Source organism: Schistocerca cancellata, chromosome 10 (genome assembly GCF_023864275.1).
Source record: "Schistocerca cancellata isolate TAMUIC-IGC-003103 chromosome 10, iqSchCanc2.1, whole genome shotgun sequence".
NCBI classification, from domain to species: domain Eukaryota; kingdom Metazoa; phylum Arthropoda; class Insecta; order Orthoptera; family Acrididae; genus Schistocerca; species Schistocerca cancellata.
Genome location: NC_064635.1, coordinates 163,946,114 through 163,962,573, shown reverse-complemented (window position 1 = coordinate 163,962,573; position 16,460 = coordinate 163,946,114). Strand labels below are relative to the sequence as shown.

The following is a 16,460-nucleotide window of genomic DNA, read 5'->3' as shown; positions in this document are numbered from 1 at the left end:
TGCCTCCACCTTTTCCCGCTCCCCTACAGGTAGGGTATTCACCACAGGTTTTCTACTACACATATATTAATACCTTTCCTACGTATGGACCAAGCGTATAAATACAATTTTCACATCTTACATTAGTTTTAACATTAAATACACTTCCCTTTGATTACCACATTACTTGAAATCTAACATAATAATAATATTCATTTCAAAAGTTGCTCACAGTTTCTTTAACATGACACGAAAAGAAAAAGAAATTCAAAACATTGCTTACATTAATTTATCAACATTCAGAAAGAAAAAAATTTATCATATGTACAGTTGTTGTTGTTACAACCTTCGCACACAGCGAGAGGTTCTGCTTGTCAAACTCTACCTTGGCCAATTAGATCGCCGCATCTGTTCTCAGTTGAGAACATTTGGTGCATGGCCTTGCGACCATCACGGGACTCTGACCATGTAATGTGCCAAGTGGACAGAATTTGGCACGATATCCGTCTAGAGGGCATCCAACAAGTCTGTCAATCAATGCCAAGCCGAATAACTGCTTGCGTAATGGCCAGAGGTGGATCAGCGCGTTATTAATTTGCTCAATTTATGAACCTCTTTCTCTTGAATAAATCGTCCACTTTTTATGAAAGTGTAAGCATTTGTTTTTCTGCAGATGTACATAACATCTTCCGATTTCCGTACCATTCAGATAATAGTACATATGATATGCAAAGAAAAACACTGGATAAATAAGCACAATAGAAAAAAATTTTGGTTTTTTTTGGAAACAACAGTAATTTAATCGTTAAATACCTCTTCTGTGTTTTTGGAGAAGTGGAGTGTCCATCACGCAAGTATTTTTGTAACTTCTTAAGACGACCTTGATTGTTCTGAAGCCCATGCACACTTAAAAATGCTTCTATGCATACGAAAATATTACAGCCATTAACCTTAACCTGGTACGAAAAAGTGACCATTCGCCGTTAATTGTGCTTTTACTTTTCTTTGGGTACCTTAAAAAGCGAAATATATTAATCAAAATAATAATATTTTATTTATAAAAAGTGCGTGATATAAAAATCAATTTCAAATTATCATTAATCATAGTTACCTCCTTTGCACTTGCATCTTAATATTGCTCAGAACGTAATTATTTTGGTAATTGAAATCACCCATATCCCAAAAAGAACTGAATATCTGCTCCACACATTCATTAACTTTGCTGCAACACTTGTTATTACATTTACATCCAGGACCACGAATTTTAGCACAACAATTTGTCCTGTTTTATCAGATATGTACTCTCTGCCATAATTTCTACGACGTTTAGATTTTTCCCTTTTCCAATTGCTCATATTTATCCTATTTCTTCCGGCTTTTAGGTTCTTTAGCAAGTGATACTTCAAGAGACCTTTCACATTCATCAGCATCCTAAGCCAAATAAAGTATTCAGAATGAGAAAGACCAAAGCTACTTTAACACATATACCAAACGTTAATATATTATACAAATAGGCTTATAATATTTAAATTATTACCAATAACGCAGTAATTAATAGGAGAAGTAAAATTTGTACATGATTCACATGTACATATTTTAATTAGCGAGTATATAATAGTTATAACTACGCAATAATATTTCACTGTGATACAGACCTAAGCCTCAATGTTTTAAATGTTTTAAAAAAGTACATATTTTAGACTTACCATGTTATTTTCAGATGAAAATTCATCACAGGGACAATAACTGCTGCCACTGGACGAAAAATCGTCTTCAGAACTAGCCATTTCTCTATCTGAATCTTCTTGTTCGCTTATGCATGGAAGTAGCCTCTCCTTTGCAAGCGCCATTGTACTGTGGCTTAGGGTTGTTTCAAACGCGAAAAAGACTCCTTCCTCACAATATGTGCAGTGTGAACTGCTTTGCCATCTAGTGACCGAAAGTTAAAATATTTACGCAGTAGCTTCCTCTGTTGAGTAGAAGTTGAACTAACACAAAAAACTCATTTTGAGAGAAGTGTGGCTTTGGGCTATATTCATTCGTGGTGCGTCGCTTTTTTTTTTCTTTGTCTGGAGGTGTACTTACCTACTTCCTCTTCCGGGCTTAGGCTATTATGCTGTTGCGGCTTGTTTTCCTGCCATCTCTTCATCGGGTGAGCAATATCTGTTCTTGCACAAGGATATTTTGTTTATTCACTTACGTCTCGCTTCCATGCATCAGTGGTGGTACACCCATTGTCTTATAGATTGGATCTCTTCTCTCATCTTGTCCTTCAATGTTCACCGAATTATTCCACACATATATTTAAACCGATAAAGCTTTTTCTTCACTTCATCATTAACGTTAGAAGATAAACCACAATCATGATAAATGAAGCTTGAAATTTGTCCTATTGCTCGTCCTGTTGCTATCTTGGCTCTAATTGGGTATTTTTCTTGCTGTGCTATTACTTGTTTTTTTCCCTAGATATGTGAAAATGATAACTTTTGCAAAGTATATGGCATGTATAATTATTTCTGAAGTTTATCTTAAGCAAACTAGTGATTTAACAGTAGAAGTGATTCTCCAGCAGAGGGAAGTTTTTACTCATTGGTCTGAAGATGATCATAGTGGTGGTCGAAACCGGTCATCGTAATAAATAAATTAATTGTGATCAAGACTGTTTTTGATAGTAAATAAAACAAAAATGTTTCAACTTTTCGACCCACTACTGTGTTTTATTGTAATTTTTTTTAGTGAGGAAATAGCTCATGGGTGAACGACCGGAGTCCAAAGTGCACAATATTTCGGCAAGCGACCGCATTGTCATCATCAATGAACTGACCCGCTTTTATCTCTCCCCCCCCCCCCCTCACCCGTCCCTTCCGATCTGCGCCCCATCCGTGAGTCACCCGCGCCCTGCGTTTCCCCCGCCACTCCTCCCGCGGATCACTGCTCAGTCCTAGGTTCGCACCCAGGTACGAGTGCTGGTGGCACCTCTGCTATTCGTCCACCTGCCCCCGAAGTCAGTTCGTTGTGGGGTATCTCCTTCCTCTTCTTAATCAGACTAATTTTGCGGGTTCCCAGGACTTACTAAAGATGTACACTCTCTCAGAATTGATTAGCGGTTCCCACATTCGAATCTCGACAAATGATTCAATGAGACACTCCCAAAAGTTATACGAATTTGCCTGAACGTTAGTATGATTGTAATTCATTCCATGTAATTCCTACAGGCAATGTTCAGCGACTGCCTTTTGCAGTTATTGAACTATATGAAAAAAAACGTAAATTAGTTACAAACTACAGCCTGCACGCACTTTGTTCAACATGTCAACGTCACGAAAGATATTCGGATTTAGGTTATGACATGTTCGACAAGCCTGCCATCATTGGCAATGATGTGTCGTAGACGAATAGCGATATTCTGTATGACCCGCTGAAGTGTCAGAAATGGATGCTGTCGAGGACCTCCTGAATGGCTGTTTTCATCTCAGCAATGGTTTTGGAGTTATTAATGTACACCTTGTCTTTAATGTAGCCCAGCAAATAGAAGTCGCATAGAATGACACATAGTTATGCACTTTCAGTACGGGGTGACAATTATTGAACTATATGAAAAAAACGTAAATTAATTACAAACCACGGCGAGCACACACTTTATTCAACATGTCAACGTCACTACAGATATTCTAATTTAGGTTACGACATGTTCGATATGCCTGCCGACATTGGCGGTGATGTGGCACAGACGAATAGCGAAATTCTGTATGACCCGCTGAAGTATCGGAACATCGATGATGTCGATGACCGCCTGAATGTTTGCAGATGAGCCAGGGTTTTGGGGCTATTGCTATACACTTTGTCTTTAATATAGCCCCACAAAAAGGAGTCGCATGTTTTCAGATCCGGAGCATATGGCAGCCAATAGACGCCCATGCCAGTGGCCTCTGGGTACCCCAGAGCCAGAATGCGGTCCCCAAAGTGCGCCTCCAGGGCATCAAACACTCTCCTGCTTCGATTGGGTCGAGCTCCGCCTTGCATGAACCACATCTTGTCGAAATCAGAGTCACTTTCGATGATGCAGATGAAATCATCTTTCAAAACCTTCACGTATTCGTTCAGTAGTCACCGTGCCATCAAGGAATTTTGCACCGATTATTCCATGACTGGACATTGCACACCACACAGTCACTTGTAGAGTCTGAAGAGACTTCTCGACCGTGACATGCGGCTTCTCAGTCCTCCAAATGCTCCAACGTTGCTAATTGACGAACCCATCCAAATGAAAGTGGGCTTCGTCGCTAAACCAAACCATACCTACGTATAGTAATTCCCATCGAGCCCCGCGACCAACCGTGCAGTTTGAACGTCCTGATACAAACCATTCAGAAGCCATGACGATTTTATTTCGTATAGTTAAATAATTGCCACCCTGTACCAGGCTGCTGCAATCTTGTGCGCCGCACAGCACACAGCGTCTGACCTACACGGATCGAGACATTTAAAACCGTTTTTTGGTAAATATTTAGAGAACTACAAATCGGATTAAACAAGGTTGTAGTAAAAGTTGTTCGTTTCCAAGGGGAACATCGAATGATACGAAATTCGACCCCCCTGCCCCATCTCCAGGGTGCGTGACGGGGCCAACTTTGACATCTAAAGTAGGTAACCCCATTTGTTATTGCAGATTCGAATTCTCCGGGAAAAATACATAACTTTCAATATAAATTTTTTGTTGAGTGATACTGTGGCACTGTTATCGACAAAAATCAAAATGGGTTAAAAACTGTTGAAAAATGATGATATCTCAAGAAATGTGCCTCATGTTAGGGTCACAGGGGGTTTAGAAAGGCAGTTATTCCACTCGTAAAATATTTAATAACAAACCGGTTTCTATAGCAGAATAACTTAGTTCTCCTGAACATAATACATTGCTTTTTCCACATTATTAGTGTAATTTCTTCCATAGATGTCGATCACATGGAAGGCATGTGGAACTATTGATTGATTTATTTATAACAGAAATTACAGCAATAATGTTGACAAAATAATGTATTATGTTCAGGAGAACCACGCTTGTTCGCTATAAGAGTCCGGTTTCTCATTAAATATTTTCGAATAGCTGCCTCTCTGACCTCGTGCGATCCTAATCTGGTGTGTATTTCTTGAGATATTATCACATTTCTGCGGTTTTTAAGGGGTTTTGATTTTTATCGAGTACAGTCCCATCTATCAAGCAACTACACTCCTGGAAATTGAAATAAGAAGACCGTGAATTCATTGTCCCAGGAAGGGGAAACTTTATTGACACATTCCTGGGGTCAGATACATCACATGATCACACTGACAGAACCACAGGCACATAGACACAGGCAACAGAGCATGCACAATGTCGGCACTAGTACAGTGTATATCCACCTTTCGCAGCAATGCAGGCTGCTATTCTCCCATGGAGACGATCGTAGAGATGCTGGATGTAGTCCTGTGGAACGGCTTGCCATGCCATTTCCACCTGGCGCCTCAGTTGGATCAGCGTTCGTGCTGGACGTGCGGACCGCGTGAGACGACGCTTCATCCAGTCCCAAACATGCTCAATGGGGGACAGATCCGGAGATCTTGCTGGCCAGGGTAGTTGACTTACACCTTCTAGAGCACGTTGGGTGGCACGGGATACATGCGGACGTGAATTGTCCTGTTGGAACAGCAAGTTCCCTTGCCGGTCTAGGAATGGTAGAACGATGGGTTCGATGACGGTTTGGATGTACCGTGCACTATTCAGTGTCCCCTCGACGATCGCCAGTGGTGTACGGCCAGTGTAGGAGATCGCTCCCCACACCGTGATGCCGGGTGTTGGCCCTGTGTGCCTCGGTCGTATTCAGTCCTGATTGTGGCGCTCACCTGCACGGCGCCAAACACGCATACGACCATCATTGGCACCAAGGCAGAAGCGACTCTCATCGCTGAAGACGACACGTCTCCATTCGTCCCTCCATTCACGCCTGTCGCGACACCACTGGAGGCGGGCTGCACGATGTTGGGGCGTGAGCGGAAGACGGCCTAACGGTGTGCGGGACCGTAGCCCAGCTTCATGGAGACGGTTGCGAATGGTCCTCGCCGATACCCCAGGAGCAACAGTGTCCCTAATTTGCTGGGAAGTGGCGGTGCGGTCCCCTACGGCACTGCGTAGGATCCTACGGTCTTGGCGTGCATCCGTGCGTCGCTGCGGTCCGGTCCCAGGTCGACGGGCACGTGCACCTTCCGCCGACCACTGGCGACAACATCGATGTACTGTGGAGACCTCACGCCCCACGTGTTGAGCAATTCGGCGGTACGTCCACCCGGCCTCCCGCATGCCCACTATACGCCCTCGCTCAAAGTCCGTCAACTGCACATACGGTTCACGTCCACGCTGTCGCGGCATGCTACCAGTGTTAAAGACTGCGATGGAGCTCCGTATGCCACGGCAAACTGGCTGACACTGACGGCGGCGGTGCACAAATGCTGCGCAGCTAGCGCCATTCGACGGCCAACACCGCGGTTCCTGGTGTGTCCGCTGTGCCGTGCGTGTGATCATTGCTTGTACAGCCCTCTCGCAGTGTCCGGAGCAAGTATGGTGGGTCTGACACACCGGTGTCAGTGTGTTCTTTTTTCCATTTCCAGGAGTGTATAAAAATGTTAAATACAAAACTGATGGTTTTTTTTTTCCAGAGAATCCGAATCTGCGATAAAAAATGTGGGTGGATATTTAAGAATTCGAAGTTGACCCCCCTCATGTCTTCTGGGGGTTGAGCAGGGGGTGTCATTGGATGCCCCACTTCGACCCGAATAACTTTTACTACGTCCTTTTTTAAATCCGGTTTGCAGTTTTCCAGATATATCCAAAATGAGTTTTAACTGCCTCACCTCGTATATGTCTTGGTACATGGGCAGACGATACGATAGACCACGGATTCCCATAGTCTGTTTTCTTTGAACACAACATCGTTGGATACTAACATCTGGCCGTTCACGGTTGAATTATTTCGTTATGAAATACACCAGAAGGAGCTGAAGAATCACATACTAAAGAGACGACTGAAAATTTGAACCGAGGCTGGGATTCAAATCCTGGTTTTCTGCTCACTAGGAAAACGTGCCAACAACTACGCCACCCTGGCACAACTGCACGGTCCACACTAGCACGCCTCCGTCATCAATCCAAATTCCCATTCACCCACTTGGTATTCGTCCTAAACCCGAACAGAACTGCATAGGCACTCCACCTGTACCGCATAGCACCTCCGCACCCAACGATATAGGGCATCACAGACGTTTGAGACTTGGAAAGGTCTCTAGAACCATATTGTTTCATTTGATTGAAGCGTCTATGCCTGTGTTTCTGAAAGGATGCTCTGTATAGTTCAGGGGGAATACCAGGTGGACTGAGGTTTAAATCGGAATCTGGATCGATTAGGGAAGTGTGCTGGGGTGGTCTACACAGTTATGCACCGAGCGAGGTGTAGTTCGATACAGTTCCCCACAGTCGTTTATTGAACAAAGTAAGAGCATATGGACTATCAGACCAATTGTGTGATTGGATTGAGGAGTTCCTAGATAACAGGACGCAGCATGTTATTCTCAATGGAGAGAAGTCTTCCGAAGTAAGAGTAATTTCAGGTGTGCCGCAGGGGAGTGTCATAGGACCGTTGCTATTCACAATATACATAAATGACCTGGTGGATGACATCGGAAGTTCACTGAGGCTTTTTGCAGATGATGCTGTGGTGTATCGAGAGGTTGTAACAATGGAAAATTGTACTGAAATGCAGGAGGATCTGCAGCGAATTGACGCATGGTGCAGGGAATGCCTACTGAATCTCAATGTAGACAAGTGTAATGTGCTGCGAATACACAGAAAGATAGATCCTTTATCACTTAGCTACAAAATAGCAGGTCAGCAACTGGAAGCAGTTAATACCATAAATTATCTGGGAGTACGCATTAGGAGTGATTTAAAATGGAATGATCATATAATGTTGATTGTCGGTAAAGCAGATGCCAGACTGAGATTCATTGGAAGAATCCTAAGGAAATGCAATCCGGAAACAAAGGAAGTAGGTTACAGTACGCTTGTTCGCCCACTGCTTGAATACTGCTCAGCAGTGTGGCATCCGTACCAGATAGGGTTGATACAAGACATAGAGAAGATCCAACGGAGAGCAGCGCGCTTCGTTACAGGATCATTTAGTAATCGCGAAAGCGTTACGGAGATGATAGATAAACTCCAGTGGAAGACTCTGCAGGAGAGACGCTCAGTAGCTCGGTACGGGCTTTTGTCAAAGTTTCGAGAACATACCTTCACCGAAGAGTCAAGCACTATATTGCTCCCTCCTACGTATATCTCGCGAAGAGACCATGAGGATAAAATCAGAGAGATTAGAGCCCACACAGAGGCATACCGACAATCCTTCTTTCCACGAACAATACGAGACTGGAATAGAAGGGAGAACCGATAGAGGTACTGAAGGTACCCTCCGCCACACACCGTCAGGTGGCTTGCGGAGTATGGATGTAGATGTAGATGTAGATGTAGAAATGGGGCATCATAGACGTTTGAGACTTGAAAAGGTCTCTGAAACCATCTGGTTTCATTTGATTGAAGCATGTATGCCTGTGTTTCAGAGAGGATGCTCCGTATAGTTCAGGGGGAATACCAGGTGAGCTGAGGTTAAAATGGGAATCTGGATCGAGGTGGCAAGTGTGCTGGGGTAGTCTACACAGTTATGCACCGAGCGAGGTGGCGCAGTGGTTAGCAGTGGTTAGAACACTGGACTTGCATTCGGAAGAATGACGGTTCAAACCCACGCCCAGCCATCATGATTTAAGTTTTTTGTGACTTCCCTAAATCACTTCAGGCAAATGGCGGAATGGTTCCTTTGAAAGGGCATGGCTGACTTCCTTCCCCATCCTTCCCTAATCCGATAGAACTGGTGACCTCACTGTTTGGTCCCCTCCCCTGAATCAACCAACCAACCGCAGTTATGCAAAGCCGCTTAGCCTGGGGAGTGTAGCGAGCAGGAGACCAGGGGTTCGAGTCCCGGCTTTGGTTCAAATCTTCATTCGTCGCTTCAGTCGGCATTTATACACCATAGGTGTTTGACACATGAAAAAGTCTCTGGAACCATATACACTGAAGAACCAAAGAAACTGTTACGCATGGGTAATATCGTGTAGAGCCCTACAACATGATGTGGCATGGAGTCGACTAACGTCTGAAGTAGTGCTGGAGAGAACTGATGCCAAAAAATCCTGCAGGGCGTCCCATAGATCCGTAAGGAAACGTGGGGGTGGAAATCTGTTCTGAACAGCACGTTGAATGGCATCCCAGATATGTTGAATAATGTTCACGTCTGGGAAGTATGGCGAGATCTATTTACGAAATTTCAATCACCAACTTTCTCTTCTGAATGCGAAAATATTTTGTTGATATCACTTCTGCTCTACTCGATGATTTGCCGTCTATCACTACGAACTGTGACCTCTCTGAGAGGTAATCATGAATCCAGTCACGCAACTGAGACGATACTCCATAGGCAGGCAACTTGATTAATAGTAGCTTGTGAGGAACGGTATCAAAAGCCTTCTGGAAATCTAGGAATATGGAATCGATCTGAAGTCCCTTGTCGACAGCACTCATTGCTTCACGGGAATAAAGAGCCAGCTGCGTTGCACAAGAACGATATTTTCTGAATCCGTGTTGGTTCAAATGGCTCTGAGCACTATGGGACTTCTGAGGTGATCAGTCCCCTAGAACTTAGAACTACTTAAACCTAACTAACCTAGCGGCCGCTCGGTTCCAGACTGTAGCGCCTAGAACCGCTCGGCCTCACCGGCCGGCCGTGTTCGTTCAAATGGTTCAAATGACTCTGAGCACTATGGGACTTAACTTCTGAGGTCATCTGCATCTACATGATTACTCTGCATTTCACATTTAAGTGCTTGGCAGAGGGTTCATCGAACCACAATCATTCTATCTCTCTACCATTCCACTCCCGAACAGCGCTTGGGAAAAACAAACACCTAAACCTTTCTTTTATTTTGATGATCATTCCTACCTATGTAGGTTGAGCTCAACAAAATATTTTCGCATTCGGAAGAGAAAGTTGGTGACTGAAATTTCGTAAATAGATCTCGCCGCGACGAAAAACGCCTTTGCTTTAATGACTTCCATCCCAACTCGTGTATCATATCTGCCACACTCTCTCCCCTATTACGAGATAATACAAAACGAGCTGTCCCTTTTTTTCACCCTTTCGATGTCCTCCGTCAATCCCATATGGTAAGGATCCCACACCGCGCAGCAATATTCTAACAGAGGACGAACGAGTGTAGTGTAAGCTGTCTCTTTAGTGGACTTGTTGCATCTTCTAAGTGTCCTGCCAATGAAACGCAACCTTTGGCTCGCCTTCCCCACAATATTATCTATGTGGTCTTTCCAACTGAAGTTGTTCGTAATTTTAACGCCCAGGTACTTAGTTGAATTGACAGCCTTGAGAATTGTACTATTTATCGAGTAATCTAATTCCAACGGATTTCTTTTGGAACTTACGTGGATCACCTCACACTTTTCGTTATTTAGCGTCAACTGCCACCTGCCACACCATACAGCAATCTTTTCTAAATCGCTTTGCAGCTCATACTGGTCTTCGGATGACCTTACTAGACGGTAAATTACAGCATCATCTGCGAACAAGCTAATAGAACTGCTCAGATTGTCACCCAGGTCATTTATATAGATCTCCTAGAACTACTTAAACCTAACCAACCTAAGGACATCACACACAGCCACGCTCGAGGCGGGATGCGAAAATGACTGTAGTGCCTAGAACCGCTCGGCTACCCCGGTCGGCTCCGTGTTGGTTATGTATCAATAATGTCATATGGTATAATATTTTGGGGTAACTCTTTAAGTCAAACAAAAGTTTTCAGAGTCCAAAAGCGTGTAATACGTATTATTTGTGGAGTAAATTCACGGACGTCCTGTAGAAACCTCTTCAAAGAACTGGGTATACTAACTACTGCCTCCCAGTATATTTTCTCATTAATGAAATTTGTCCTAAATAATATATCTCTTTTTCCAACAAACAGCTCAGTTCATACATACAATACCAGGAACAAAAATGATCTGCACAAGGACTTAAAAGCACTTACTTTAGTTCAAAAAGGGGTCCACTACTCAGGAACACTCATCTTCAATAATGTGCCAGTGAAAATAAAAAATTTAGTCACAAATAAAGATCAGTTTAAAAGGAGCCCGAAAGACTTACTAGTGGCCAACTCCTTCTACTCCACTGACGAATTTTTTAATAGAAACAAATGATGTATTGTATACAGGGCTATTACAAATGATTGAAGCGATTTCATAAATTCACTGTAGCTCCATTCATTGACATATGGGCATGACACACTACAGATACGTAGAAAAACTCATAAAGTTTTGTTCGGCTGAAGCCGCGCTTCAGGTTTCTGCCGTCAGAGCTCTCGAGAGCGCAGTGAGACAAAATGGCGACAGGAGCAGAGAAAGCGTATGTCGTGCTTGAAATGCACTCACATCAGTCAGTCATAACAGTGCAACGACACTTCAGGATGAAGTTCAACAAAGATCCACCGACTGCTAACTCCATTCGGCGATGGTATGCACAGTTTAAATCTTCTGGATGCCTCTGTAAGGGGAAATCAATGGGTCGGCCTGCAGTGAGCGAAGAAACGGTTGAACACGTGCGGGCAAGTTTCACGCATAGCCCGCGGAAAATTGGCTCATGCCACAACTGGAGACCGACAGCGCCGACTTCAGCTTTCAACAGGATGGTGCTCCACCGCACTTCCGTCATGATGTTCGGCATTTCTTAAACAGGAGATTGGAAAACCGATGGATCGGTCGTGGTGGAGATCATGATCAGCAATTCATGTCATGGCCTCCACGCTCTCCCGACTTAACCCCATGCGATTTCTTTCTATGGGGTTACGTGAAAGATTCAGTGGTTAAACCTCCTCTACTAAGAAATGTGCCAGAACTGCGAGCTCGCATCAACGATGCCTTCGAACTCATTGATGGGGACGTGCTGCGCCGAGTGTGGGAGGAACTTGATTATCGGCTTGATGTCTGCCGAATCACTAAAGGGGCACATATCGAACATTTGTGAATGCCTAAAAAAACTTTTTGTATGTGTGTGCAAAGCAATGTGAAAATATCTCAAATAATAAAGTTATTGTAGAGCTGTGAAATCGCTTCGATCATTTGTAATAACCCTGTATATTCATACCATTAGTATTGTTATTTCAGCTTAAAAAAAAAAAAAAATGACATCTTCCATCAATGACATCAAGGTGATTCACAATGTTCGAGTGCAGTATATGCTCCAAAATCCTACTGCAAATTGAGGTCAGTGATATGGGTCTGAATAATTCAATGGGATACTCCTTTCTTGAATACTGGTGTGACCTGTGCTACTATCCAGTCTTTAGGAACAGATGGCGAGGGCAGCAGTGTAACGCGCGCGCCGTGGGCAGTGTGTTCCAGGAGATGCTGTACGGGATCTCGACGGGGTTCGGGTCGCCGCAGGTGCCGGTGGCGGAGATCCTGGCGCGCGCCGTGCCCACCCTGCACTCGCCGCAGAAGCCCAAGAGCAGCAACTTCCTGCAGGTGCCAGACATCGAGTCGCCCAGGTACGTGGCAGGCCGCGCCGGCTCCCGCCCCTCCAGCAAACGCTCGCAGACCGCATGTCAATCGACACAGCCTCCGTGAAGTGTCTGATGAGCGGATCACCACCAACACTGCCAAAGTGCTTCCGCTCCGTGAGATACTGCAGAGAGGTTTGGAATTTAATCCATGCTACTGGTCCAATGTTTTCCACATCCATTTAGGTAAATATTGGGCTGGTATCCCAGGTTCCAATTCAGCTACACACTGTGAAAACAGTTTGAAAACTATGATACATTTCGCTGTGTGACATGTACTATACACAGACAGATGAGGTACACAGGTCGCTCGCAGACCGCATATCAATCGACACAGCCTCTGTGAAGTATCTGATGAGTGGATCACCACCGACAGTGCCAAAGTGCTTCCGCTCCGTGAGATACTGCAGAGAGGTTTGGAATTTAATCCATGCTACTGGTCCAATGTTTTCCACATCCATTTAGGTAAATATTGGGCTGGTATCCCAGGTTCCAATTTAGCTACACACTGCGCAAACAGTTTGAAAACTATGATACATTTCGCCGTGCGACATATACTGTACGCAGACAGAAGAGGTACACAGGTCGCTCGTAGACCGCACATCAATCGACACAGCCTCCGTGAAGTATCTGATGAGCGGATCACCACCAACAGTGCCAAAGTGCTTCCGCTCCGTGAGACACTGCAGATAGATTTGGAATTTAATCCATGCTACTGGTCCAATGGAGTCCACATACATTTAGGTAAATATTGGGCTGGTTTCCCAGGTTCCAATTCAGCTACACACTGCGCAAACAGTTTGACAACTATGTTACATTTCGCCGTGCGACATATACTATACGCAGACAGAAGAGGTACACAGGTTCCTCCTGGTGGATGAGCTGTCATTAGCCTTGGATCCCTTTTGGGATTGGCGACTCCATCCACAACACAGCCAGACCTAGCAATGGCTGGACATAGGCCGCCAGAATGGGTACAATGATGATGTTTGGTTTTTGGGGGCTCAACTGTGCGGCCATCAGCGCCCGTACAAAGTCTCAGTTTTTACAAAGTCCAATTTTTTGACACAATCTAATCTAGCCACTGTCACGAATGATGATGATGATTATGTTGATCATGAAACGATGAGGACAACACAAACACCCCGTCCCCAGGCAGAGAATAGCCTCAACCCGGCCGGGAATCGAACCCAGTACCCCGTGATTCAGAGGCAGCAACGCTAGCCACTAGCCAATGGAATGGGTGGCACTGTCACGAATGATGATGATGATTATGATGATGATGACGAAATGATGAGGACAACACAAACACGCAGTCCCCAGGCAGAGAATAGCCTCAACCCGGGCGAGAATCGAACCCTGTACCCTGTGATCCAGATGCAGCAACGCTAGCCCCTAGCCACTGGAATGGGTGAATGGACTGGTACAAAGACTGGTGATCGGGAACTGCGTGATACCGCTGCTCCTCCCCCTGCTGGACAAATACCGGTGATAATAAGGTTATGAATATTTTTGCTAGTAAACAGGCCGTCTCCAGCCACAACATACCAGTAACACACCCACTGCGCTTCCTAAAAGAATATAAAACGCGTTCAGTGTTCACGAGAAGTTTTACAGCATAGTTAAGTTCGTTGTAACTTGTGAAGTGCTCTAATTCTCAAATACTGGTTCGGTATAGTCCGAGTACTTCGCGCACAATTTCCGGTTTTAATTATAGGTTATGAGTTCCGCCTTCTTGCAAACACATTTTTTTTTCTTTTTACCCAAACATGTTTCAGCGCTTCTGTGACATCATCTGTGGGTTTCCATTCATTGAAAACTGTAAAAAATGAACATATTTTAGGCTGTAACTGATATGACAAAGTGAGGCCTTCATTTTTTATTAAACTGCATTTTGTGGGCTGGCTTGTGAAGTTACAACCTAGAATATATTCATTTTTTACAGTTTTCAGGAAACGGAAACCAACTGATGATGACACAGAGTTGCTGAAACATGCTTGGGTAAAAAGAAAAAAGTGTTGTTGCAAGAAGGCGAAACCCATAGCCTATAATTTAACTGCAAAAGCGGGAAGAAAGGACAAGAGTTGCAGATCCAAAAGATGAATATTTCGTCTCCCAGCCAAGCATTCCCCAGCATTCTCTACAATAAATACAGGAACACATTAATGAAACTTCAGAAGACAGCTCTCAAAATGCAGTTTAGTAAAAACTGTAGGCCTAACTTCGTGGACCCGCTAGGGTAGCCGAGCCCGCTAACGCGCTGCTTCCTGGACTCGGGTAGCGCGCCGGCCCCGTATCGAATCCGCCCGGTGGTTAAACGACGTGGGCCGGTGTGCCGGCCAGTCTGGATGTGGTTTTAGGCGGTTTTCCACATCCCACTAGGTGAATACTGGGCTGGTCCCCACGTTCCGCCTCAGTTACATGCGTCGCAGACATTTTAAACACGTTCGCACTCTTTCACGATTTACACTAGATGCAGACAGCTGGGGTACACTGATTCCATCCCTGGGGGTATGGGGTGGCGGCAAGAAGGGCATCTGGCCACCCCTCAAACTAACCTCGCCAAAACCGTTCTAACCACGCCGACCCTGCGATCGCTGTGGGACTATGACGTAAGCGAAAGAAAGAAAGAAAGTAGGCCTAACTTTGTTAGATCAGTTACAACCTAAATTCATTCATTTTTTACAGTTTTCAGTAAACAGAAACCCACTGCTGGTGGCACAGATGTGCTGAAACATGTTTGGATAAAAAGAAAAAAAACTATGTTTGCAAATAGGCGAAACCTATAACCTGTCATTTAACTAGAAATGTGAAAAGAAAGGACAAGAGGTGCAGATACAAAAGATGAATATCTAGCTTGAAAACTTGGCTTACTGTGTTAACACTTTAACGTCAGAATATACTTCTTAAAGAGTAGATTTTGGCAGCATGTCAAATTTTGAAATTTGGTCAGTAATTATTCGAAATATTGAAAATCAAATTTTAGATGTCCTGAAAGCCTGCAACTACAACACCACATCCCTGTGCCCTGTTTTGCTGTTAGGTAACATAGATTGGAGTAATATAGATTACAGATGACAGAAATGAACAAGGAGGTGTGTATTTGTTTTATCGACCGGCAGCAGGCTTCGGCAGAGTCAACTGTAGTATAGTGCTGAGAATATTATAAGATGTGGATATAGAATGGAGAGATAGAAAGATAAGGAGATTTACACAAAACAAAAAGTGTTTGAATGAGTAGGGAATTAGGAGACGGAATAGATGAGCATCGGAAGGGGGGTAAAGCAAGAAGTTCGCTATCACCAAAGCTGTTCAGTATATATGGAGAATAATTGGAAGAGAAATAATAAAGACTACAAAACGCAGTCAGAAGATGAGCTGTAGCAGATGTTGAAGAGTATTGCAAGGAGTGGCAAAGAGTGTAGGCTGAAGAAAAATAAAGGAAAGACAAAAGCGATGAGAAGAAGCAAGAAGGAACCGCCAATTAATGTATTCTTAGATGAAAAGTAAAATCCTTTCTGCACCTTAGAAGACTAATGACATGGAATGGAAGCTGTAGAGAAGAAATAAGGAGGACATTTACGGGAAAGAGAGAATTTGAAACGGTGAAGCAGTTACTAATGTGTAGAAGAATTCCGATAGAGCGCAGGAAAGATAAGCTAAATGTTATCCCTGGAGTTATACAGCAGTGAATCATTGACAGTTAACAAGAAAGAAGAAAAGTTATTCAGAAAGTTCTGAAATGTGGCTATGGAGAAGAATGCTTAATGGGGAGTGGATTG

The 16,460-nt window shown here is 44.0% G+C and overlaps 1 protein-coding gene across 1 annotated transcript in view; it reads left to right on the top strand.

The window, feature by feature from the left end:
- Positions 1–16,460, top strand: part of LOC126106219 (uncharacterized) — a 165,669-nt gene that overhangs the window by 42,739 nt on the left and 106,470 nt on the right. The window contains exon 2 of the mRNA XM_049912449.1: positions 12,459–12,666. Within this exon, the coding sequence (XP_049768406.1) occupies positions 12,459–12,666 (208 nt within the window). The remainder of the gene's footprint in view (positions 1–12,458; positions 12,667–16,460) is intronic.